Source organism: Phascolarctos cinereus, unplaced genomic scaffold (genome assembly GCF_003287225.1).
Source record: "Phascolarctos cinereus isolate Bilbo 61053 unplaced genomic scaffold, phaCin_HiC Scaffold_2;HRSCAF=192, whole genome shotgun sequence".
Lineage (NCBI taxonomy): Eukaryota > Metazoa > Chordata > Mammalia > Diprotodontia > Phascolarctidae > Phascolarctos > Phascolarctos cinereus.
The window spans coordinates 207,753,214-207,780,745 of NW_027555625.1; the positions used below are offsets into that span (position 1 = coordinate 207,753,214).

Sequence of the window (27,532 nt, forward strand, 5' to 3'; positions counted from 1 at the left end):
CAGAGTTGTTATGAGAATCAAATGACGTTATATGTAAAATGCTTTGCAAACTTAAACCGTTTTCCTCCTCTTCCGTTGGACTACATGTTAGGTGAAACCACATTCATGATAGTAGCATTTTACAAAGTACTTTCCATATAACAACCCTAGGGGATAGGCAGTGAAAGTATAATTTCAATTTTTCAAATGAGGAAATTGAGGCTCTACCAGATCTCCAGAACCCTCATACATTGCTTTCCAACTTGAAACCCAGAGTTATTTTAAATAGTCTATGAATCCATATGCAAATCCATAAATACATATAATATGTTCTATAAATTAGATGAATAAAATGTTGCACATATTACTATTTTCAAATATTATTTTAAATGTAACTATTAAATGTATATAGAATTGTGATTAATAAAATGTGAGTTTTTGTGACAGTATCATTAATTCAAAGTTGCTTTTCAAAAATTTCTTTTCTCAATATATTGCTGTCATGGGAGAAGGGAATCTGACTGTTTCATGCTGAAAAGTAGTTCTAATATTCAAAAGGATTGTGAATTATTTAGTTCAGTGTTCTTTTTATCATACTGTCTTTAAACTTGCCTTTAGGAACTTCAGATCCCCCTGCTTTTATTTTTTTTTTAAGTCAATGTCCGTGCTAAAGTGCTGTGATTTAGATTCTTTAGTGTTGAAAAGCTGTCGGTGAGGTTCTTAGGTTCCATTGGACAATGAGAGCTGAGTATACCTACTTTCCTCAATCTGGGAGGCTCCAACAGTTTATGCTCCAGGGTGCCTACTTGGGTTTTTATCACTTCCCATTTTACAATGAAAACAGTTGCCTCTTGTTCTTTAGTCCTCTTGTAACTGTGATATATCCTTTTCAGATTTCATTCATCTCCATGGCTGTCCCATGTGAAAAGATTTAAGTGCTGCTGAACGTATTTGAACTATCCAAGGTAAAACAAAATGCTTTCTCTTTTATGATTAAAATTCTGGCTAAAACTTACAAGTGTAAGATAATTATTGGTTTGATCACATGTCCTAGACTATAAAAAGGGTTGACCAGATGGTTTGCCTTAGTACCTAAACTAGAAATGGAAAATTTCTTGGTAGTGTCTTTCTAGACCGTTTTTGCTACTGGTTAGGTTTAGGTGACTGATGGGGACAGGAGAAAGGGAAGAACTTATTAGTCTGAACTGTATTTTCTGTCCCAACTAATATTGAGTATAACTGCTAATATGTGTATGTGTATATGTATATACACTCTATCTGTATATATACGATACTTTCAGAAGTATCTTCAGTACTGAACTGCCAAGTATGACAAGGGGCCGTGTCTTTAAGCAAAATTGAATTTGTCTTTGTAATACCACCCTCTGGTTTAGTATTTGGCATTGTATCCATTTTCTGGAGTTGGTGTTTAGTCTATATCTCAAGTACATGATATTTTGGAGCTATATTGAATGCTAAACATTAAACTTGTTCTGTTTTTCAAATTGCAGGCTAAAAGCTTTAAGAAATTGAAACCATGATAAATTTCTGTCAAAAAAATAAAATGGATTCATCAAATGGAAATGAAATTAACAAGACAGAAGAAAGCCAACTCAAATGTACTAATCCAGATGAAGAAAGAGAAAAAAATCATGTTTATTGTCTTCTTAATATAAGTGACAATATACTTGAGCAAGAGCAAAATATAAGATCCAAGGAGTTTTTTATTAGCACTGGATGGGAAGAAGCAGTGAGTTCTGTTTTAAGTGTTAAACTATCACCTGACATTTCTCAAAAGTATATCTCTTGAATGTTTGATAATTCTTTCTCAGATCTTGAAATATTTTACCATAGCTTTAAAATAAATATATTAAAGTTAGAATTAACTGTGGGAACAAAGAGATTAAGTACTTGCTCAGTTTCCACAAAATTGCTTGCAAACAGGAATAGAAACTTTTCTCTATGGAGTTACCCCTTTTTCAGAGCGTTTACACTGTGTTAATAAGGGGTAGGTAGTTAATACGTGCATCTCGAACCTTCTTCCTTGTGCTCCTCGTTTTGGGGATCACTTTACTGCTTGCTTATATTTCCTCTAGAGAGCAGAGTAGCTAGAGTTCACTGGTATTTTTTCCCATAAGCCTGTTTTGAAGTATGATAGCACACTTTTGGAAGGCCTTTGAGACATGGAGATATGAGGGACCCTTATTCCATGCAGGGGCCAGCTCCCATGAATTGGTGAGGGTGGGGACATGGATAAGGGTGGCCTGGTTCCAAGACATCTGTTCCTGAAGGCACCTAAGTTGGACCTTGAAGGAAGGGATTGATGTCATCTTTCAGATGGTTTTCAGCAACACTGATTCAGTGTGGGCCTTTTGAGACGCCTCTAAAAGAACTGGGAACTTGTAAATCTCTCCTGGTTCTTGTTTGTAATAGATCAAAACAGGACTTTCTGAGTTAATTTTAGGGAAGTTGTGGGACTCCCCCATCAGCCCATATGCTTGGGCTTCTTTTTGCATTAGCTCTTTCCTTCCTAGTGTCTATTAACTGTTGTGTATACTGGCACATTGAGGGCCTTTTTATTGTTGTGGAGTAGACAAAGAAAGCATTGAAAGTGGAAATAGCCCAGATGGGAAGGTGGCACCTCTAATAAGAGTTTGTATGTGAAGGAAATTTCTAGGTCTCATGTTGGATTTCATGGCACCTGCTTTCTCTTCCATTAGCATGGAGACATGAGAGTACTGAGATCGTCAGTTGTATAGGGGGAGGATTTTTTTTGGTATGCCCACAATAAACAAATGCTTATTGATAATGACAATGAGTATTTGGAACACTGTTTGTTATATGTACAGGGCACTCAGTAAGGTTAAGTAAGATTTACACAGCTACTGTTAATAAAGGATTGAAGTTGGTATGGTGGGTGAAATCAGAAATAACTGAGAAAACAAAGGTTTGGAATTCTGAGCATATCACTTCATTAATACATGCATGCCAATTGCATAACTAATCAGCACCAAGCCTCCTCAGCTTGGCCTTGGACCCCAAATACAGGAGGAGACAGATTTTTATGCATTAAAAGAAAACAGAAGATGAATAGGGATACAAGATTAGGGGCTTTCCAAGCTGGGAGGGGGAGAGTGAACAGGTATAATTCACTGAAATTAGAAGAGGTTTCCCCACATACACACACCCAAGTGTCTGTATTCAGTCAAAGGAACAAGGAAACAATAATTGACCAGTACAGGGCCAGTTTTCAGATAAGACTTATGGTTTGAGATGTATAATTGTGAGAAAATTCCTTGCATCAGTCTTCGAATCTGACTGGGATTATGGTCAGCATAACCTTAGGTCCTTAGTTAAGAGTATCTAAGCAACAGGTAGAGGTTGTCCAGCTTCCCAGCCAAGCAGGGCTAGGTTCAAACAATACAATAAAGTTTTCTTACAATTCCCATAATTGAATAAAAATTTCTTACAAGACAGAAATTGGACTAGACCCATAATTGCATAGAAAGGGAACTGAACTATATCCAGAATTGAGTTGCAAGATGGAGTCATTGTGGATTACTCAATTCCCACAGTTCCCTCAATTTTCCCTTTTGATACATGGGGGAGGAGCCAACCTACTCCCCCCATGGATCTCTTATCTATCAGCCAAATCATCATCAAAATTATGTAAGTGAGTCTACAGATTAAACTACTTTAAAGGGCTCACAATGGACTGATTTTGAAAGGGGAGATTTACGTGTCACCAAAGCCACCAAGAAAACTCAGCGTAAATACCATGAAACAAAAGGCTAAAGACAAAGGCCAGTGATGATCATCAATATTAAATAAAATCATCTCCTTGTATCCTAGTAACCTACTCCCAATGTCTGTATAATCAGCACATTTTATCCTGAGTCCCAGGTGTCTCATGTAGTTGTCTGGTCGCTTCTGGAGTAGGCTGCATTCTCAGGGCAGCTCTGAAGGGGGCTCTGCTTCCCTGCTTCCATATTACTTGTAGAGATTCCTAGGTAATTCTAAAATCTGCCAGTAGCAAGCCTTAATACAATTTAGTACAGTCTCTTAAATTTGGTTTTCTAATAACTAGTTTATGTGGTTAAAAAACCAGTTCAAGCCTTATGGAGTTAATCCTGTCAACAGAGCTATAAGAAGAACATCAAATTAGAAACCTATAATTCACCTGAGACTTTAGAGAATTTTAATTTTTATATACCAATTGCTGTTTTTATCTTTACCTAAACCCTAAAAATTCAGAATGGTCTAACTTGTAAAAGGAATTCTATCTTTTAAGATTATCAGACAGATACTTTAAAATGGGAAAATAATTTCACTTTCTTTACAATTATCAGTGCAATTTTATATGTAAAATCTTTAATCCAGTTTTGAGAACTTATTACTAAAATATTGTCAAAGCCTGAATTTCCATACTAGTTATATTTGGAAGCCAATAACATATATTTGTATATATGTGCAAAAAATATGTATATCTTTTTTTGTGTGTGTGAGGCAATTGGGGTTAAGTGACTTGCCCAGTGTCACACAGCTAGTGAGTGTTATGTGTCTGAAGCCAGATTTGAACTCGGGTCCTCCTGACTCCAGCACCAGTGCGCTATCCAATGTGCTACCTAGCTGCCCCTACACATATATATCTTAAAGAAAACAGTTTAATCCTGATGCTTTCTAAAAATTTAGTATTCATTTATTTAGAAAACTTTTACATTGTATCTTTGTCTTATAAATTGTAAGATTTTTCTTACTTACATCCTATTATAGTAATTCAGAGATGTTCCAGTATCAACCTATTAATTAATAGATGTAGAATACTTACAAGACTCTCCTGTTCATCTGCCCTGATTATAGAAATTTGCTATGAAAGGAAAAGGAAGGACATAGTTTTTTATAACGGGGAAAAAAACTCCCTTAGCTCTGTTTGTTTGGTTCCAAGCATGAGTCGTATCATAGCAAAGCTTCACATTATTCACACTGTATGAAAAAACTAGGCTCAGGATTAATCTGGTGGGGAAATTTCCTGTTCATAAAGGAAATAGCACAATGGGGAAACTGAGTCAAGGGGAGTCTACCTTAAGCCAGGCCAAGGTTGTTCCCTCAACTTTTCCCAGGGAAAGACATCTATCTATAGCAGTTCTCTAGCATTTGCCATTTTCCATAGTTGGCTTTTCATGACAATGATCCCTGTAATCAAAAATCAAAACAATATCAAATTAAAGTTCTAAGAATCTTTACTTCAAATAGCAAAATTTCACTAATCATAGCTTATTATATTATTAATTTTCTCATGTTTCCCTAACAGTTACATGTCATTTAAATTATAATTAACTGTAATATAGCATATACCTGCTAGTTGACTCATAATAATGTAGTAAAGTTACATCTTTAAACCACTCTATATATTTTCATAATTTTTATAAGTGCTGTTGTACCGAGAAATCAGCGAGTGAGACCCAGACGTAATTTAAGATGTGGATTTTATTAGTGTGCAGCCGCAAGGGGTATGCACATCCAAATCAAGCAGCCCCAATCAGGGGTTGAGCTAGGGTTTATATGGAAAAGAGCATGGGAAAGAAATGCCAGGAACACTGATGAGGTAATCTAAAGGTGCAGGTGTCTTTGGGGGCTATGGATGGGAAAGTACAGGGAGTATACTGGACAGGGAGGGGGATGGATCTTTGGAGTCTGGCAGGAGGAAGAGTCCTTGGGCTGGTCAAGGACATCTCTCCCTCTGTCTTGATGAGAGAATGCTCTGCAACAAGGGAAAGCTTTCTCACAACACAGGAACTTACTGAGGAATTGGGAGGCTTCCAGAGACATGATCTGAGGCTGGGGCCTGAGCAGCCCAGCTCTGTGTAGCTGTACCAGGGAGAGAGATAAGGGTCATGCTGAGGCCCATGCATGAATAACTGCTAGGCACAGTGTCCTTGGGCTGGGGAATGGTTGTTAGAGACAGTGTTTCTGAGACTAGGGAGAAATTGGGGCACTAGTACAAGCACAAGCACCCAAGCACCCCATTATTACAGATCAGAGATCACACAAACCAGACCAGGTGTCCAGGTCTCTGGTATAAACATAATTATCTAAAGCAATTATATTGCAAGCTTTCTTATCCATTTGTGCTAAGTGCTTTACATTTGAGTCTTACAACAATCCTGGAATGTAAATTCTATTATTATTCCCATTTTACACATAAGGAAACTGAGGCATATAGAGGTTAAGTGAATTGCCAAGGTCATACAGCTCTTGAGTAGATTTCAGCTCTGGTCATTCTTACTCCAGGCCCAACACTATCCACTGTGCTACCTAGCTAGCCATGTAGATTAGTAAATGGGATTGAGGGTAAATAGAGTTTCTGACTGTGTTTTAGAAGGATAGTAAGAAAAAGTTCAGTTCACCATTAATTAAACTAATAAGGAAAATTTACATTAAACAGAAGCTTAGATGAACCTTTGGACTCTTTAGATCAAAAGATGTGATGAAACTGAATTAGTCCAACAACTTACTTATCTGTATTGCTTTCCCTGATTTTTCTTCTCCACTGTGGAAAATCATGAAATGATCTTTCTGTTCTGAGACTACTCTTAGCACTTGGGTTTTTTTTTCATATCTGATTTATATTTTATATAATTGTAATATTGTTGTTGGTTTCCCTATTCTATTCTCCCCTGTTGGATTTTGAGCTCCACTGGGGCAGAGACATGTCTTATTTCTTTTTTTTTCTTTTTTTTTTAGGCAGATGGGGTTAAGTGACTTGGCCAGGGTCACACAGCTAGTAAGTGTCAAGTGTTTGATCTGAGGGCAGATTTGAACTCAGGTCCTTCTAATTTCAGGCCAGTGCTCTATCCACTGTGCCACCTAGCTGCCCCAGACAATGTCTTATTTCAATTTGATGTCTCTCCCATCACCAGTGCAGAGTTTTGCACGAAGTAAAATGCTCCATAGCAGTTTGATTGGAAATAAAGAAAAACTTTAGCAATATTATATCAAACTTAGAATACTGACGGTAAAAAAGGGATAGATAATCCTTTTCCTGTTTCCAACCCTTACTCATTTGTGTTCTCAGTGGTAGAATAGTGGAGAGGAAAAGAGATGATGGCTCTGACTATATTTCTTCTAGGATTATAGTTTTTTCCTTAGACCAACCAGAACCAGTCCTCCTAGACGACAAGAACTTACCCTATTCCCCCAGGTTCCTGATAAGCATACTCTTATTAGGTCATATTAATATGTTGTTAATTTGGGAGGCAGTATGCTATAGTGAAGAGAGCAATGGATTTGGAATCAGAAGGCCTGGGTTCAAATCCTAGCCCTGCTAATTAATATTTTTATACATATTTAAATCCCTTCTTCAGCCTGGGCCTAGTTTCTTTTCTTTTTTTTTTTTTACTTACTCTTTCAGCTTTATTTTTCAAATTGGGACTTCATATTTCATTTTAAACTTAAATACAAAATAAAAGAAAGAAGAAACAAACTTAAACTAAAACTAAAATAATATAAAAGAAGAAAAAAAGAAAACAAGCATTACCACGTGCACAGTAGAACAGAAGAGAGGATTCAAAATGTATAGCAATAAATTTCCATTTCAAGAAAGCCTATATAATAAATACTGTGTATTGTGGTGAGAGTTGTCTATGTTTTTTTTGATTCCTTGTAGGTTTTCTTTTGTTCTCTGTTGTGCATATTTTACTTTGTTCTTTTTTCCCTCCCCCCAAGGCTACAATTAAGTGAGGATATATTTTCTACACACACACACACACACACACACACACAGATGTAGACATACATTCATACATATATATATATATATATATATATATATATATATACACACACACAAAGATATACATATATACCATACATACATACACTTGCATATACATATATTTGGATATCTATAATTATACTCATATATAGACATATACATTCATATGCATCTGTGTAAGACCATGCTATACTTATTCGTCCTCTGCTTCTCTGAGGGTGGATAACCTCTTCCTTCGCATGTCTAAGTCTTTCTATATTTTTCTAAATCCACCAACTCTGTTTACAACATACAACAATATTCTGACCTTATACTGCCTAGTAGTTTTAAATAGTCCAAAACAACATTGAGGAATATGGCCGACACATAGTGTAGTTTCCATATTTTTCTTTTGATTAGATTTTATCCTTACCTTTGTCTGAGATCATGCCTACCATCCCAGCTCCTTTTCCACTAACAAATTCTACTCCTCATCTTTATTTTGTTTGTGCATATCTCTTATTTCCTATCCCTCCTGACTCCTCTACTTTACTTCTACCTGCTACCTTGCCCTACTACTTAATCTACCTCGCCTTCAAGGATCCCTCCCTGTCTTCCCATTCCCATTAATCTAAACACCCTTCTGTATCCCCTTTAACCTATTCCCTTACCCTTCCCTCTAAAGATTCCTCCCTTATCCTCTCCCTACCCCCAGCCTTTTAGTATTTTATTTCTTTCTGAATTTAGAAGACTTTTATACTCATTTGGATATACATGTATTGTTCCCTCTTGAACCCATTCCTGATGAAAGTAGGTTTCCAGAACTACCAGCCCTCTTTTCTCATCTAATTCCTGTGTGTTGTTTCTTCCTCTCACACCTCATTTGTATAAGGTAGTTACTCTTTTTAGCTATTCCTAAACAGTTTTACTTTTAAAAATCATATCATACTTGGGTCTACCCTAGTCTTTCTTATGAACTATCCAGTTACTAATAAAAATCTCAGATATACATTATACATTTCCTCACAAAAAAAAGGTAAGCAGTCTATCCTTATTTAGTCCCTTGTAATTAGTCTTTGGTATGTACTATATGTTTCTTTTGGCTCTTGTATGTCAAATCTTCTATTAAGTTCATTTTTTAAAAAAAACAAAATCCTGAAGTCTGGCAATTCATTAAATGTCCATTTTTTTCCATTCTGGATTATGCTTAGCTTTGCTGGGTGTGATTTTCAGCCTGAACCCCAATCCTTTTGCTCTTTGATGTATAGTGTTTCAAGACCTGCGATCTTTTAGTGTCCCTGCTGCTAGGTCTTGTATGATTCTAATTGTGGCCCTGCCATATTTAAATTATTTTATTATTGCTTATAATATTTTCTCCTTGAGCTGAGGGTTTTGGAATTTGACTGTGATATTACTATGGGTTTTCCTTGTAGGATCTCTTTCAGGTGGTGATCAGTGGGTTTTTTCTATTTCTACCTTCCCCTCTTGTTCTAATACTTCAGGACAATTTTCTTTAATTATTTTTTGTATTATTGTATCAAGATTCTCTTTTTTGATCATAGCTTTCAGGTAGTATGATTATTCTTATGTTTTCTCTTCTTGATCTGTTCTCCAGATCAGTTGTTTTTCTTATGAGATGTTTCAAATTATCTTCTATTTTTTCATTCTTTATATTTTGTTTTATTATTTCTTGGTCTCATGACTTTGCTGGCTTCTCCTTGCCCAATTCTGATGTTCAAGGAGTTGTTTTCTTCCTTAAGATTCTCAGTCTCCTTTTCTAATTCATTGACTTTCTTTTCATAATTTTGTTTTTCTTGCATCTTTTTTTTTTAAAGTTTTTTCTCAATCTCTCCCATTTGATTTTTAAAGTCTTTTTAAAATTCTTCTATGAATTCTTTTTGGGCAGGTGGCCATTTGACAATTAGTCTTTGGGGTAGAAGAGGGTTTCTTTGCTTCAGTTTCCTGTTCTGAAGATGAATCCCAGTCTCTCTATTTCCATAGTAACTTTCTATGGTTGAATTCTTTCTCCTTTGCCTGCTCATTTTTAAAAATTTGTAGCAGCTTATTTTTTGTAATCTCCTCTAGCCCTGAAGTATGAGGGATGGTTCCTCTGGCCTCAGATCCCTCAATTCTCCCCTCTGGCCTGGAACTGAAACCAAGACCTCTAGCCTCCAGTGAGCACCCAAAGCCATTGGCATCCCTGCTCCACTGTTTCTGCGCTCACCAGATATGTTCTGGTTCCTTCTTGCCCAGGACTGCTTCTTGGCAGCACAGCTGGGTTTGGCATTCCTTATCAGCAGGGGTTCTCTCAATCTTCCCTGGCTCAGACACCCAACTCCCCTCATTTTTGTGTGGGGGGTGGGGAGAGAGAGTTCCTGTGGTCGGGGCCAAGGTAACCTCCCAACCCAGTTAACCCAAGGGCTTGATGGTTATTGTTTAATCAGAACTAGCCTGGGTGTGTTTACACTTCACAGGGACCAAACCTTGTCTTAGGATTTTTCTTCAGATCTTCTCCTGTTATCCCAGCAGGACCATTTTTCTGCCTCTACTCTTATTTTATTTTATTTTATTTTTTTTACCACTCTATGTTAGCCCTGAGGTGCTATTTTATCTCATTTTTGTGGGAAATCAGGAGAGCTTGGACTTTCTGACCTATTCCACCATCTTCCCAGAATCCTCTCCAGGCCTAGTTTCTTATCTATAAAATGAGTCAGTGGGAGTGTTTAAGATCACTTCCAGTCATAAATACTTTTATTTTTATTAGCTTATAGGATCATAGATTCAGAGCTAGATGAGACCTTGCTTCCAACTGCATCATTTTACAAATGAGGAAACAGAGACTCAAAGAAATTCAGTGACTTGCCTAAGGTCACACAGTTATAAAGTGTCTCAGGCAGGATTTGAACCCAGGTCTTCTTGACCCCAAGTCCAGTACTTTATGTACCATTCTATGCTGCCTGTAAGGCAGGCCTTTCCTTAACACATGTAGCATTTCTTTCTTATGAAAATTCCAAAGAATAAGAATTTCTTCCCCAGAAATTTATTCATCTTTTTCTCTCTCTCCGTATGTATGTATATGTGTGTGTGTGTGTATGTGTGTATGTGTATATTTACATATGTATGGTCTGCTATATAAAATGCTATGTTCTAGAGATACAGAAATAGTGGAAAAGAACATAATAGTTGCCCTCAGGAACACTGAAATATAGTAGGAAGTGAGATATGTACATAAATAAGTATAACATGGAACATAAAATGATTGAGTGCCAAGAGAAATCACACAGAGTAGCCTGAAAAATTCAGAGAGGGAAGAAATAATTTCTAGCAAGGGAATCGGGGAAGATATCATGAAGAATTTGGCATCTGATGTGGCAGTGAAGGAAAGGAAAATTATGTCTGTAGGTAAAGAAATGGGAAATCCCTCAGGCACAGAAGGACATTGTACACAAGGGCACAGAAGTGGGAGAGGGCAGGATGAGAAGAGGGCAAAGTAAGTAGACCGGTTTGTTGGAAGTTCAGACTGTGCAGAGGGGAATTTTATGAAATAAATGTAGAAACGTTGGTTAGGACAAGACTTTGGAAAGCCTTAAATACCAATATAAGGAGCTGGTATTCCCTTCAATTAATAATGGGGAACAATTAAAGTTGGTTTTTTTTTTAAGCAGGGGTTTTGTCAGTTCTGTGAATTAGGAAGATTACTTTGGCAGCTCTGTGAAGGATGAATTAGAGAAAAAAGTAAGGAAGCCAATTAGAAGATTATTAAAATAGTCAAGACAAGAGAAAATGAAGGCCTTAAATAGAGAAGGAATGTGAGAAATGTTTTGGACCTGGCACTAAAGAAGATATTGGTAACCGCGGAGAGAGCAATTTGGTAGTGTCTCAAGCCAGATTGCAGTTGAGAAAGTGGATAGTTAGGTGATTAAAAACATTTCCATGGGAGCATCGTCTTAAATTATTAACATAATATTGTAAAATAATAAAACTTTAGAGCTTAATGACTTATCTTGTCCAACCCACTAATTTTATAGAGGAGTATGCCAGAGAAGTGAAATGAGGACACAGTGTTTCAGGGTAAAGTCAGGGCGATAAGCCAGGTTTTCTGACTTTAAGTATAGTGTTTTCTTTTCTGCTGCACTCTATTAATAATTTATGAGACACCAATAATTTTATATCCTATAAACTGTATGAATAACCAACTGTTCTGGATAAATGGTAGATTACTGCAGTAGATAATTGAGTAATAAAGGAAATCTAAAATTTCAAAATTCTCAATAGAGTTCATTTGCACAAAGTTACTTCTTTAAAAGAGAACTTCAAGATCAATTTAAAAATGAATAATCTTTGTTTAGATGGAAAGTAATACAGGTCCTTAACTTTTAAGCATGTGAAGACAATGCTAACACCAAAGCTCATCAGTAATTCAGATACTGATAGTAAAAAGCCTTCTTTGAAAGAATTGTTCTAGAATAAGAGAAAAGACACTGCTATGGCTACTTTTAACAAGTTAATGAAGTACAAGAAGGGATGAAATATGTTCTGCACGACCTTTGATTAATTTGGTAAAAAGGTTCACTCATATTGCCCAGGCAGCTTGACGATCTTTTGAACTTCTAAATGAAAGCATTGACCAGAATCCCATCATAAGTGAAAAGAATTCACCTTGTTACCCAGGACATCTGAGGTCCATGGAGAAAGGAAGACGAAGGGGAAATGGGTGGGGAGATTTAAGGACCTCTTTAGAAATACTTTAGTACTTCATCGGATCTGTTGTCTAAGTGATGTGGGTACTCCCTCCACCAATGGAAGTCAGAATCCGTCTGTGGCTTCTCACCTTGTGAAATTCCTATTCACACCCTTTCACAGTTCTTCTTAGATTATTCACCTAACGCACTGGAGGCTTCTAGACCTTTTTGACATTTGTTGATACTAGTGCAGCAGCTAAGCCCTCCATTATCTCTTTCTCTTGCTACATGACTTACCTCCTCTTTTGATTATACATTTCGTATATAACATCTTTCTCTACTGCTTACATGCATATGTTGCAGCCTATCACGTGCCTCTTTTGTCCTCTGGCTTTCCCAAAGTTTTGATTTTTGGAGATTCTAGCATTCCATTATTTCTAGCCATATAGTATTACCAAGAAAAATGTAGGTATTTTTTTAAATGGGTGTTTGTGTCAGGTATTCTCTAGGAAGAGTATAAAAAGCATTTAGCTTTGTGAGGAGCCTAATACAGTCCTTTCCATGCCACTCCAAACCACGCCACTTGTACTATGGGCCTTCTCTGCTCCCACCAGAACTTAGGACTTCCCAACCCTGGGATCCTGGATTCTCATAGGTGGGGTTTCTTTATTGCCTAGAATTAAGCCTTTCTAGCCATCACTTCCTAGCCATCTCCAAACTATACCACTGCATGCATACAATCTACTCCCCTTTCCACCTTTTAACTCTACTATGTATATTGTCTTTCTATGTTAGAATGTAAGCTCCTTGAGGACAGGGACAGTCTTGCTTATGCATCTATATCTGCATGCTTAGCACAGTGCTTGGGCACATAGCAGGTGCTTAATAAATGCTGCTTCATTCATTCATTCATTTGACCAAGCAACAACAAAAAGCAGTTACCCATTTTGAAAAGGAAGTAGTTTAAACAGAAGATGGAAAGAGAAAAAAGAGAGAGGACGCAAGTGACATTGGAACTGATTCATTTTGGGAGTGAGGGCAAAATGTTTTGAAGAATATGCATTTAATTTACACGTAGATGAATAAAATGGATTTTACTGTGTGAAACAAAGTAGTTCATAGCACAAGTAAATTAGAGAGTTGGAAGGATATTAGACATCATTTAAGTCCAGCACTTACTCAAAGTATGAATGACTCGTACAGCATTCCTAACAAGGTCATCCATACTTCACATAAGGCCCTCCAGAGGTAGGGGACTTATTATGAGTAATAATAAGTTATTAACCCCTGTGATTTGCCCATTCAGTTTTTGGACTTTTCTAATTAAAATTTTTCCATGTGTTTAGCTGAAATATTTTCCCCTATAACTTTAACCCACTGGTGCTAGTTCACCGCTCTAGGGTCAAGCAGAATAAATCTAATCACTCTTCCAAATGATAATCCTTCACATATTAGACAGCCATGTTTCTCCCTCTAACCCTTTTCTTCAGGCCAAACATCCCCTGTATCTTCAATTGATCCTCACATGGCTCTGAGGCCAGACATCCCAATATCTTTAACTAATTCAGTTGGTTACTTTACTCAAGATATACTTCCTAATGATCGATTCTTTATTTTAGCTCCTCAGAAGATCTATAATTTCATTGTCATGGACAGTCTCTTCATTGACAGAGATCACAGTAATTTCATAAGTTATTGTGGCTAAAAAAATTGATCATTAAGATAAATGAAGAGATCTAAGTGTCATTCCCCAAATGGAGAAGGAATTTAATTTGAAATGTCTTTCTCCAAAGAGGTAAAATATTTGAAACAAATTTCACAGGTAAAAATAATTATAGCTTACATTCATATATTTAGGATTTACAAAGTGCCTTCCTCACAACCCTGTGAGGTGTTATTGTTTTTGTTTTAAAATCTGTATTGATTTGCTTTGGTTTTTTTATCACTTTCGTTTCCTAGCATATCCTTCCTCCTCTCTCCTGAGAGGATAACAAAGAATGAAAAAGAGAGAGAAAAGAGTTCAGCAAAATCGACCAACACATAAATCAAACACATTATATGCAATGCTCCATACCTGTAGTCTCCCACCTCTGCAAAGAAGGGAGGATGGTGCGTGGCATAAATATTATTTACACCATTTTATAGATTGGGAAGTTGAATGCCAGAGAGGCAAAGGTACTTGTCCAGGTTCACACAGATTAAATACGTCAGTATTCAAATCCAGGTCCTCTGACTCCACAGTATTCTATGCTGCCTCTTTTTTTTTTTAATTTTTTTTAATATAAATTTATTTTATCTTTAGTTTTCAACATTTACTTCCACAAGATTTTGAGTTCCAGATTTTCTCCCCATCTTGTCCCTCCCCCCACCCCAAGATGGCATGCATTCTGAATGCCCCTTCCCCTAGTCTGCCCTGTCTTCTATCTCCCCCACCCCTTCTCTTATCCCCTTCCCCTTCTATTTTCCTGTAGGGCAGGATAGACTTCTGTACCCCATTTCCTGTATTTCTTTTTTTACCAGTTGCATGTAAAAACATTTTTTTTAAACATGTGTTTTAAAACTTTGGGTTCCAAATTTTCTCCCTTCCTCCTTCCCCACCCACCCTCATTGAAAAGGCAAGCAACTCAATATAGGTTATACATGTGCAGTTATGCAAAACACTTCCATAGTAGACATGTTGTGAAAAACTAACTCTATTTCCCTTAATCCTATCCTACCCCCCATTTATTCTATTCTTTCTTTTGACCTTGTCCCTCCTCAGAAGTATTTGCTTCTGATTACCCCCATTCCCAATCTGCCCTCCTCTCTATCAACCCCCTGCTACTATGCTGCCTCTTCATTCAACTATAGACAAGTCTGAAGAACTAAGAGCCACTATCATAATAGTGCTGAAGAATAAAAATACTAAAATATAAAAGATGAACCTGGATGAAACAGGAATAAAGAATGTATATAGAGTCATTTCATAGTAAATATTAGAATGTATAGCTGTGAATTATCCTGTTTAAAAAAAAATTTTGGCTCATATAAGGTCATAACCTTTGACTTTTTCCAAATCTTCAAAGAGGAAATGATTCTTATAGAATGTTTGTAAAAACAGAGAAAGATCAGATGCTACTCATTCCTTTTTATGAAGCACATATAGAGGTGCTGCCTAAATCTGATAGAAGACAGTACTAAAAAAAGAAACTGAAGCTTACTCATTAATATAGATGAAATTTGAGGGAGGGATAGATTTGTGATTTAATTGGTGTAGGAAGCACCTGGTAAGAAAACTCGTACCATTATAGACTGATCACTCTTCTAGAACTTAGTCTTAGAGAACTGTCTGGGATATTGAGAGGTTAAATGATTTACTCAGGGTCACACAGTTGGTATGGATAAGAGGTGGGCCAGGTCATTCTGACTTGGAGACTTCTATCCACTATCTCATATTGCAAAAATATTAAAATACAAGCTAGCACTGCACATTGAAAACATAATTCATCATGACCAAGTAGGATTTGTACCAGGAATGCAATGGTTGTTCAGTTTAAGTAAATATAATATATGATAACCAGAAAAAAAATCACCTAAGCATATCAATAGATATAGAAGCATCTTTGGCAAACTATAACATCTATTCATGATTTTAAAAAAAAAACCTAAAAAGGATAGAAATAGAGGGGTTTTTTTTTCTAAACTTAATAAAAAGTGTCTTATTTGAAATCCAGAGCCAACAAAAACTATAAGGATCTCTTATAGCATTTTTATATGTCACAGTATTAGAAATGCCAGCAATTGCAATAGGACAAGAAAAATGTTTTAGGGACAAACAAATGAAGAGATTTAAATATTATTAGAAATGACATGATTATTATTAAAATCCTTCAATCTCAACCAAAGAATGAGTTCAGACAATGAATTCAACAAGGATGCAAGATACCAGATAAACCTATTTTTATACTATAAATAAAGACCAAGAAAACTCCTACAAATTCAGTTCTGTTGAAATTTTATTAAAAGAAGCCTTATTTATGACAGTAATAAAAAACATTAAATATCTCTCAACATACCTAAGCACATGTGTGACTTTTACAAAGATTATATTATCTATAATAGTACCCTCATTTATAAAACTATATTGACAGAAATAAAGGAAATACTAAATAAATGGAGGAAAATACATCTTTGCAGATGGGTCAGTTTAATATAATAAAAATGACAATTCCTATATTAATTTTTAAATGTAATGTCAGTGCTAATCAAAATACCAGTGGATTTCTTCATAGACCTGGATATGGTTATGAAATTTTAATGGAAAACAAATGAGCAAGAAAGGCAAATATAAATTTGGGGGAAGAATAGGAGGAGAATGCTGAAGAAGGTGGCCATGCCCACTTCGATCTGAAAACATTAAAAAAAACTATAGGGCAGTTAGGTGGTGCAGGGGATAGAGCACCAGCCCTGGAGTCAGGAGGACCTGAGTTCAAATGCGGTCTTAGACCAAACACTTGACACTTACTAGCTGTGTGACCCTGGGCAAGTCACTTAACCCCAATTGCCTTGCCAAAAAAAAACCCACCCAAAAAAACCCCTACATAGTACTGACCAAAATTTAGATAAATTATTGGAAATACCATAAATAAAAATGCCAGAAAAGAAGTGCCATAAATAAAACCAAATGTGCAGAATAGTGTTGACAAACCTATAAAAAATTTAAATTGTAGAAATAATTCATTATTTAATAAATTTGGGAAAACTAGATAGTAACATAATCAAAAAGAATTTTAGATCTTTATATCATATGCCATTATAAATTTCATCTTGATCAGACTTAATTGGGAAAACTAGGAAACTATGTTTTATTTTAAATTTAATCTATTAAACAAATAGAAAAAATGTTTGAATGGTTTATAATATATAAAAATAAAACTCACAACAAAAAACAATGTAATCAGAATAAAAAGAAAAATAACAACTTGGAGAAAATATTATAGCAAAAATGACATAAAAGTTTAACATTACAGTTTTTAAGGAATTATATAAATATTTGGGGCAACAGCCAGTTTTCATTTAATAAATAGTCGCAGGATACGAACAGAGGTTATGAACATATTATAAATACTTCAAATATCTGTAGTTTTATCAGTGTGAATACTCCCTCTTCCTACACAGATTATAAACTCCCTTAAACTTAGCGATGATCTTCAAGAGTTACTGTAGCCAAAACATTTTATCACCCTATACTAATTGGGTGATGAGGCTTTCCAAACTTAGCAAAGCTTGTTCTTAAAAGACACATATTTTACAAATAAGCACTTGAAAAATATGTTCAATCTTATTATCAGAGAAGGGCAAATTAAAACCATTTTGAACTGTGATTTCATAGTTCTACGAACTATGTACTATATTCTATATATATATATGTATACACACACACACACACACACACACACACACATAAACCATATACTACAAAACAATGATAATGGGCTTGTACAAGGTATGCTTATTCATTGCTGATAGGATTGCATGTTGCTGTCATTTTTTTTTTGTCAAGAAATCTAGCAGTACACCACTATTGAAACTATACACTAGGAAAATTGTCATAAAGAAAATTTTGTGCTAAAATATTTATGGCAACATTATTTGTAATTGTAGAGAACTGAAAATAACGTAACTCATAATGAATGGGGAATAAACTGTGGTATTGTAACATGATAAAATAATGTAGTGTAATGACAATGAGAAATGAGAACTACGAAGAAATTTGGTATGACATGAAATCATATGAAGCAAAACTGCAGAATTAGAATGTCATATCTAATGGCTGCAACTGTATGAAATGTCTCCAGAAATACAGAGAATAATTGGCAAAGAGAAGGGAAAGAGCATAGTGGTAGTAATGAATAAGCTATTATGGATGTTTTGTTTGTTCAAATCCATTTTAAAATGTAAATAATCATAAATGTATGTTTGGCTTTTTGTTGGTTAAAGTTTGATACAGTAAATTACTTCAATATTATTGTCATAGGGTTGGGATAGCTAATAGGTAATAATAGCTAATCTAGTGTTTTAAGGTTTTTAAAGCACTTTACATATCTTATCTCCTTTAATTGTTACGAGGAAAGTCTCTTGCTAACCTTATAACTGTGTATAAATGTGAATCATTATTATTATTATTATTTGTTACTTCAGGATCCATTACTTCCATTTTCAGCCCTTTTCTGCCATACTAGGCTGCATTCACAAGAGTTGCTGTGACCAAAACAAAATTCATCCTGTTATAGCCATAAGCCTCTTCACACTTAGCTAGTTCTCAGATGACAGATAGTTAACTTGTGCTCAAGGCCTTTCTAGTTTTATAAGACCTGTTAGAGCTTCCAGGGCACGAGGAAGTACCAGAACACAACATTACTAGAGGCTTAATAAATTATTTAATACTTTGTTACTTCAGGGATTTGTTATTTCTTTTATTTGGGTACTCCTTCCACCAGCACAGCCTTCTTTGTCTTAGCAGAAAATCTTTACAAAACTCTATAGATTACGGATGAAATTTTGTGACTTTGTAGTCACTTTGTAGTGATATACTCCAAATTTATATAAGCTGGACCCCTGGTGAATGGTATAATAGAGTATTGCCGGGCCGGTGATTGCATTGTTTCTAACTTGATAGAATCTTTCAGAATCTGTGTTCCATTGGCATAACCTTCAGGAGCCCAGGGTCACCTCCATTGCTCTAATGAAGCACTAAAATAGGACTTCGTTGGAAGAATGTATTACATCCATACCGCATTGAAATAAGATGTTAGTAGAGGGAACTCCCAGTGAGGAGACTTCCTCTGCTACCATAGATCAGTGCCTGCTCTGTCCCTTACTTGCCTGGAACACTGAGAGTTTTACCTGACTTGCTAAGGGACGCACGGCCAGTATATGTCAAAGGTGAGACTTGAACCGAGGTCTTCCTGATTCTTAGGCCAATTCAGAGCATCATCATCAAAATGGAAACTTAGAGTACAGACTGAAACCAATTTTTTTTGTGGGGGATAGAGAACTTGCTCCTTTTCTTTTTTTCCTTTTTTTAAAAATAAAATTTTGTGGATAGCTTTTGTTTTTATATGACCTGAAATTCCTCCTGTATCCCTCTCCCAGAGAGCCACCTCTCTTCTTGCTCTTTTTTGCCAATAATATCTTTATCAAAGTACTGGACAAACATTCCCAGAATCACACCATGCAAAAGTAGATGCAATCTGAGCAATATATCAAATCCTCTGGCTGTGTCAGAATGATTCTCCAGGCTTGTTTTTAATTGAAAGGAAATCTGCTTTGTCCTGGGCCTCTTTAGTCCTGGCCTTCACCATTGTTTACACATACTTCTTACCTTGAACCAAAGTTCTATTATTATTTTTTATTTACATGAAGAGTAATGAATAGAATATGTCCTTTGTTTTATTTTTCCAGAAGTGACTTTAGGCAAGCCATTTTTCTCTGAGATTTCTGGTTCTTAGTTCCTCATTTGTAAAATGAAGATCTTTACAACACTTAACATTCTGCAGCTTTTTAAAGGATTATAAACTATTATGTTGAGTTACTGCATTGCTAAAAATTGCTAAAAATTAATTCCTGAGGGGAAAATAAAACAAACTATGTCCCAGTGTGTACTAGAGAAACCTCATTTATGGCCAGTGGTTTTCATCTGCAACATAGAACTGAAAGTGATCACCAGATTTTGATGCTGGACAGCACATCGTCCAGTTATGACAGACCAGGAGGCATCAGTGGAGTGGATTTGGAGACAGAAACCCCGGATTTGAATCCTGGCTCTGCCAGGGTAAGTCACTTAGCCTCTTTGGCCTCAGTTTCCTCCTCTGTAAAATGAAGGGGGCTTGGATTTGATGGTTCTCAAGTTCCCTTGTCACTTGACTAAAAATGAAACCAAGACCACTAGTAATCTTTTTAGAAGCACATTATAGCCATGGACTGGTGACAAAGAGCAGCAGACAAGTCAACCTCACATAGAATAATATGAAAAAAGATGGTAGAGTGTGGCCATGAGCAAAGGAGGCCCAGCTAACAGCAGCAACTACAGGCTGATACCCCAGAGCAGGTTTTATATATATGCTTCCTGGCCTCATCAATAGCATTCACCTACCATCATCTTCAGAGACAAACCACTGATTGTACAGTATGAAGAATGTCTGAGTAACACTGCTGTCGCCATCCAAATTATGTTTTCATTAGCATTTTGTGAGAAAATCTGAATAACAGCCATGTGTGTTAAACCCTTTTGAACTGTTGCCCACAAGAATGGTTTTCACCTCCATTATATAGGCATGAATAAAGTTATAGGTTAAGTTGGTAAAGTGTTTGTTCAGTGTAAAGCTACTGTACTAAGACTGAAGTATTTTTTTATCCATCATTTGGCAGATTGGTAAAAATGGATAAATTCTTGTTGTAGATTCTCTTTTCCAATAAGCTAAACATTTCCATTTTTCTGCATCCATATTTATTTTTCTGTGTTAATTAGTCTACAACGTTACTTATTGATTTTGGCCCATAGACTATGATGGCAGTGGCTTTAGTTGGGGTGGTGATGATGGTTTGGGGATGGGAGAATTTCTTGGTACAGTATTTTCCTCAGTAGTCTTTGTGTGTTTTTTTCTCTCGTCTTATGCTCTGAGTGTAATATTGACAAGAGACCTCTCAGTTTAATTTAGATCAGTTTGTGGTAGCCTTTGAATAGGAAATGCAATCACAAAGGATATGCCCCTTTGGAACCTTTAATCAACTAGGGTACTGGCCCACAGATTAAACCTAAAGTGTGTCCTGATTTTGGTTTATGCTGTGCTGAACTTTGGCCATAGTCTGTGGACTCCTTTAAAAGTAATCCTAGAACAAACCCACAAACACAAGATTCCAAGTAGTGAAGTTCAAACAGAACTTCATTTATTTGGTTGAATTAAATGAATTCAACAAATATTCATTAAATATCTACTAAATTATAAGGCCCTCTACTAGGTATAAGATTTTGAATTGTTTAAGGATGCAGTAGAGTTGTGAAAAGAAAGAACCAATTATGCTGGTATTATAAAAGCAAAATCGATTCTGTTTGATTTAGAGAAAATGGCAGGTAGGTTCCAGAAAAAAAAAATCTACTTTAAATTAATTCATACAGTGTGCTTAGAATTAAAGTCATGGAATAAGAGGAAAAGACCTCAGGTTGTCTTCTGGGACAGTCTTGTGACTTAATGCAGATAGTTGATTAAATCATCCAGCATAGATGATTGTCTATTTTTCTTTTTTGTTTCTTTGTTTGTTTTTTGGGGGAGGGTTTTAGGCAATTGGGGTTAAGTGACTTGCCCAGGGTCACACAGCTAGTAAGTGTCAAGTGTTTGGTCTGAGGCCGAATTTGAACTCGGGTCCTCCTGACTTCAGGGCCGGCACTCTATCCACTGCACCACCTAGCTGCCCCTTTGTCTATTTTTCTTAAAGATCTCTGGAAGTGAGACCCAGTTACTACTATCTGTAGTCTGTTTAAATAATGTATCATTCTGGTATCCAAAAAGTTTTATTTTCTAATATCCAAATAAAATTTTCCTGTCTTAATTTAAAACTCCACAAAAATTCTCTTATGCCTTATTATGGCAAGATTATGATGCTGGAATCCAAGCTCTGGCAGGTCCTAGTAAGGCAGAAAGGCCTTGAGGGGGACCCAGCAAGGGACTGTATTTCTTTTGTCTGGGGACTATTACAGATACATTTTGGGAGGCTCATCACCAGATAGTTGGCCACAGGGGTTGAATTTTTCTGCCACACCATCGCATTATGACCAAGTGATTTGTGTTGTTTAAGGGAGCTTTCATATCAATGAGATCACAGATCTTTGCATAAGTTTTTTTTTGCTTCATCCCTCTGATTATAAAAAAATTGCAAAATTATTACATTGCTTTTATTAATCTTTAATAGTTTGTAGCATTTATAAAAGGTAATTTTTATTTTGCATGTTAGAAAAAGGATCTTAAAACTTGTTTGCTTATCAAAATGATGAGCTTTAAAGGAATTTTCATTCGGCATTCAGTAATGGTTATTAGGAACCTATAGTGCAAAGCACTTCTAGGCACTAGGAAAGATACAAAGTTAAAATATAATACAAACTCTGCCCACATCAGTCCTAGCAGAGAAAATAAAAACATAGGTAACTACATTATATAATTATTACATGATAAATGCATTGGAGAGGAAAAACGAAGTGCCTTGTGATATCCAAGAGGAAGGTTTTTACTGATTTAGTGATCCACAAAGAAAGGATTTGTAGGAACTCAGCAGGCAGGGGTGGGGGAAGGAGGGCCTTCCAAGCAAAGGGAATGCTATAAAGATTTGGCTATGGAAATCTCAGTACATGTTCATGGGGCAGGTAGTAATTCAATTTGATTGCAGTGTAAGGTAAATGGAAGAGAATGATTTAAATCTGGGAAGGTATTGGAGGCCTGATTGTGGAGGACCTTGGATCTCAGATAAAGGAGCTAGAATTGAAGGTACATTAAGGAACCACAAAAGATTTTTGAGCTATGGAGTTTCGTGGCTTGATCTAGACTTAAGAATGCTTATTTGGCTAGGTTAGGGGGAGGTTCAAATCATAAATGGCATTTATGAAATACGTATTATTAACAGTTGTTTAGAAAATGAGATTGACCTGTTATGAAAGTTAAACATATTGAAGTTTAGCTATCTAAAAGCTTGTGCTGATACATTAACTTATAGTTTATTTCTGTCTAATGTATTCCATGATAATTGAAATTTAAAATGACACTAATACTTTATGTACACCTTGTATACTAGAAAAGCAATGTGGTTTAGTGATAAAACCACTGGCTTCAGAGTCAGAGAACCTGGATTTGAATTCTGACTGCTATTTAGCAGTTCTTGTCCTTAGGCAAGTACTTCTCTGGACTGAAGTTTCCTCCTCTATAAAATTAGGAATTGGACTAATAATCTCTGAGATGCCTTCTATCTGTAAATTCCATGAGATAGAAGATCATTTATTCAGCATGGTGTCAGCCTCCTACCTAATTGCTTATTCTCCTCTGCAAAGTTAAATTGAAATCTCTGAGTAAAAAACTGAGATGGCACTTCAATTTCAGGGTGGTGCTTTTTGGAACAGTGACAGAAAGTTTTCAAAATCTAGAGAAGCAACTTAAAATTTTTTTGTCATTGAAACACCTAACATACTACTTAGAATAAATATATCTTAAGCATTTAGTTGAATTAAAATCAAGTTTGGGAGCTGTTATGTCAAAGTTCTACAATACTTTAAGATAACTAGAGAAACCTTGCATTGTTTCTAAACCAAGGTTGAGAAATAATTCAGAGCATCAGTTATCAGTGTTCTATGGGGCCATGATAGAGGTTCTCTAAAAATATTTCTGATTCTGTGATTTTTCCTCTAAAATATTATATATTTGTATATCAGAAATATGTACATATTAATACCTATTATGTAGAGGACTTTTTAAGGTAGAATTATCTTTGACAGTCTTTTCATCTTCCTATCTATACCACATTCTCACGACCTAATGTCCTCTTCCCCATGACCCTGATACACTCAGGCTGCCCAAAGGCCTTCACTGCAGCTCTCTACTCAGGTCTTTCCTGCTCTTCAAAGTTTTGCATACTCCAAAATTATTTGCCTACCCCTGACCTCATCAAAAGTCCTATTACCTTCAGTGCAGCTGCTCATAGCACTATGTTAAGAAGAAAACAATCTCATTCAAACTATGTGTATCTTATAAAGTGTGAATGGATGATGGCTCAACCTTTCCAATGTATTTGCATTTTTAAAAGAGGATGCTTGTTAAAACAAGGACTCTTCCATTGGTAAAATTTCAGTCAGTGTAGCAGAATGAAATGAAAATTTCAGGTAGCTATTGGTGGAATATAGGTAACAGTGGGTAACACAGATAGGGCAGCCCAACCTGGAAGTCTGGGAGCTCCTCTAAATTGTTCCTAATTTTTACAGATTCTTCCCTTCTTCCTCTTCTAAAATAACTTATTTTCAGAAAGCTCCAAATTGTTTTCCCCCTAAAGGATTCTTATGGAAGTAGCAGCTAGTATAGGGGTGGCTGTCCCAGTGTATGGGCTATTTGTAAGTCAAGGATCACCTGCCTATAGTCTTTTACTGTCCCTTCAGGTCTACTCTGTAGATTAACATCCTGTTTTGCTTTCAGGTACAAGGCTGGAGTATGGCTTCTCCAACTGCCTGCATTTGGGCGAGAAAGAAATGCAAAAAACCAAGAGCAGGAGAATATGTTAGCAGCTGCTTGCTATGTTTAAATATGTTACAAGTCACTGACAAAAACATGGTGCCTGAACCTAAGCCTTTTGCTGAGCCAGCCAAGGCCGAGGTAAAACTGCAAGCCAGCGCACCAGTCCCTGTGATGATAGCAAAGGAAGAGGCCAGTCCCCTACGCCAAGATGTAGCCAACAGCACAGAAAGTCTGTCAAAGGAAATCAGCAAAATCTGCTTTCCAGCCCCTAATCAGGGGGAACGGAAGAGCCTGCAAGTAAAGGAGTTTGTTTGGCACTCAGAGAAGTGGTTTTCACCAGACAGTTTCAAGGATGTCAAAAGGCCAGAAAATGCTGGTGTCCACTCAGACAAAGATAGCACTGCTTTGGAGTCTCTGACTCCCAAGTCTCTTTTAGTTCTGCCTCCCCTCAAAGCATCTTCCAAAAATAACCTGGATGGCATTGTAAAGAAGAATAAAGGCATATTCACTCATTTGGAAGAGAAACTGCCCAGTTCAGATAAAGCTGAGAACGTTTCCTGTATTTATGGGAGCAAGACTTTTGACTACAAAGGAGAGAAGAGAATTGTTGAAACAATAAGGGGTTCTGTGGACAAGCATCTTAAGTTAAATGATGCACCTTCCCTTTCTCCACGGATTACAAGGACTTTATTTCCTGAGCATGAACGATGCTGTTTACACTGGTCCTTTCTGCCAGAAAAAGATTTGGCATCCAACCCTAATTCAGTTAATTCCAAAAAGTTTAGCCATCTCACTACATTGCGGCTTATGGAAAAACAGGGAATGCAGAATGGTAAAGTCAAAATCAGAAATGAGTTAAGACCTCCTGTTAATATCAGAAAGCAAAATTTCCTTGAGGCCAAGCGAGAAAGCCAGTCTAAAACTGTGGAGGCCAAGGTTTTTTCAGGTCCTATGTTGCCTTCTCTAACTGTGAACAGAGTTGTAATCACTATGTTGCCTCATAGACTCCTATAATGTTTTCATATTATAATCTCCTGGAAACAAATGCTTCTTGAAATTCTCTTTTTTTCCCACCCCCTACAGCCTGAGGTCTACTGTTTGTGTTTTATTCTTGTGCTTAGAAACAATGTGTATTTGTTACCTCCTGGAAATACTGCTTAGGTATATGCAAATTGTAAACTGATAATTCCAGGTTGGGAATTCTTCTGACTGCCCATGGCATGCCTAGTAGGAGTGAAATGGATAATATTTCAGGGTGAATCCAAAGGATTGTCTGTTTTTACTAGTGTTGGCTCAGATTGTCTTTGTAGGGCTATTTCCTTGTGTTTACCAGTGCCATAATTTGAGCTCACTGGAAGAGTTTAGACTAAACTCTTCTTCTAAACTCTTCTCTGCATAGAGATCTCTTTCATTAGCTAAATCTGAAACTCCCTACTTCTGTTTGTTCCGTGATGAATTAGAAGAGAGGTTTAAAGAAGAAATTGGAGTGCTTACTTCCTCTACTTTAAAAAAAAAGAGCTTTGTGATAATTGGGAGGGTGGGAAGGGAGTACATGCAAATGACTGGCAAATAGAGTCAGTATATTCTAAATGGGGATATACGTTATTAACTTGTAGCTCAGTTTTCATCTTCATCCATGTGTACTATTTTGTTATTTTCACCATTCCTGCAATTTGGAAGTTCAGTATATTTTGGTTAGAGACCATTTTTCCTCATGTTGTAAAAGGCAGAAAAAAAAAATGGAGGCTGGTATAATTGTAAATTAAGTTTCTTGCCTTACTTTTGAGTTGTCCTTACTGTATTATAAGATTTCAAACATCACTTTAATAGAAATTCCTGTCCTATAATAAAGCGAATAGATATATAGAATGCATCATTATCCATTGCAGTATCACATTCTTCCTTAGTATTCAAGAAGTTCTAACTACTTCTACAGAATTCAAATTGAGAAGAACATTTAACTTAACCACTTGTGGAAAAAGTCATTTTGAGAGCTTTCATAAATGCTTCCCCATTCCTTAGCCCCTTACAGTCCTGACTTTTAGGATTCCTTAACCCCAGACTGTATGAGCCTAACTAATTGGAAATTCGGGTCCTGCCTTTTCCCTTCTATGCTATTTCTTTTATAATACATACAGACCTATTGCACTTTATACAGTACACATGTTCCTGCAAATCAGTGATTGCATACTAAATTATGTTTTTTCATTGTACCAGGTGAGCTTTCCCCTTAGAATAATAGTGTGGTAAGTTATCTTGCGAAGTGAATAGTCAACCACTAACTCCTGTGGATTATAAATCTGTATTTTCTTATGTTATATTTGTTTAAGACAGGTTACACCTGTATTTTCTACCCTTCTCTGTTTCCATTAGCCATATGGAACCTGGTGCCAGAAAGAAGCCACACACTGTTGCCAGATGTAGTAGGAACACTGAGGTTACCTATTGCTGCTCAGTTAGTTACAAAATCTGTTTTGTAGACCCTCTGGCTATAAGAAACTAATAGGGCAATGAGTGTTATTTCTGGGGGAGCTGTTAAGAGTTATTGCTAATTATTTTTTTAATGCTTTTGCCAACTGCATCTTTTTCTATGTGGGGTAAGATTCTCATGTTCCATATTGACTAGGTGAGCTATCGCTTTTTTGAAGCAATCCTTTGCCTTCCCTTTGGAGTACATTTTGTAAGCTAGTGGTACAATGCACTCTGTTATAACTATAGAATCACTTTGTATTTAACATTAGTCTAAATGTGACCCTGATTGACTTAAAATATTGTAGAAATCTAGTATTGCTACTAATTTGATAACAATAGTAATTTTACATTTTATTGAATCTTTCAGAGAGGACTCCAAAGTGATCTGTAAACTTGAATTC

At 36.2% G+C, this 27,532-nt stretch overlaps 1 protein-coding gene across 1 annotated transcript in view; it reads left to right on the forward strand.

The window, feature by feature from the left end:
* Positions 1 to 26,169, forward strand: part of CUNH16orf46 (chromosome unknown C16orf46 homolog) — a 37,520-nt gene extending 11,351 nt beyond the window's left edge. Inside the window, exons 2-4 of the mRNA XM_020992704.2 lie at positions 873 to 944; positions 1,491 to 1,729; positions 24,621 to 26,169. Coding sequence (XP_020848363.1) covers positions 1,517 to 1,729; positions 24,621 to 25,673 — 1,266 coding nt within the window. The 5' untranslated portion in view covers positions 873 to 944; positions 1,491 to 1,516 and the 3' untranslated portion in view covers positions 25,674 to 26,169. The remainder of the gene's footprint in view (positions 1 to 872; positions 945 to 1,490; positions 1,730 to 24,620) is intronic.
* Positions 26,170 to 27,532: the final 1,363 nt, after the last annotated feature.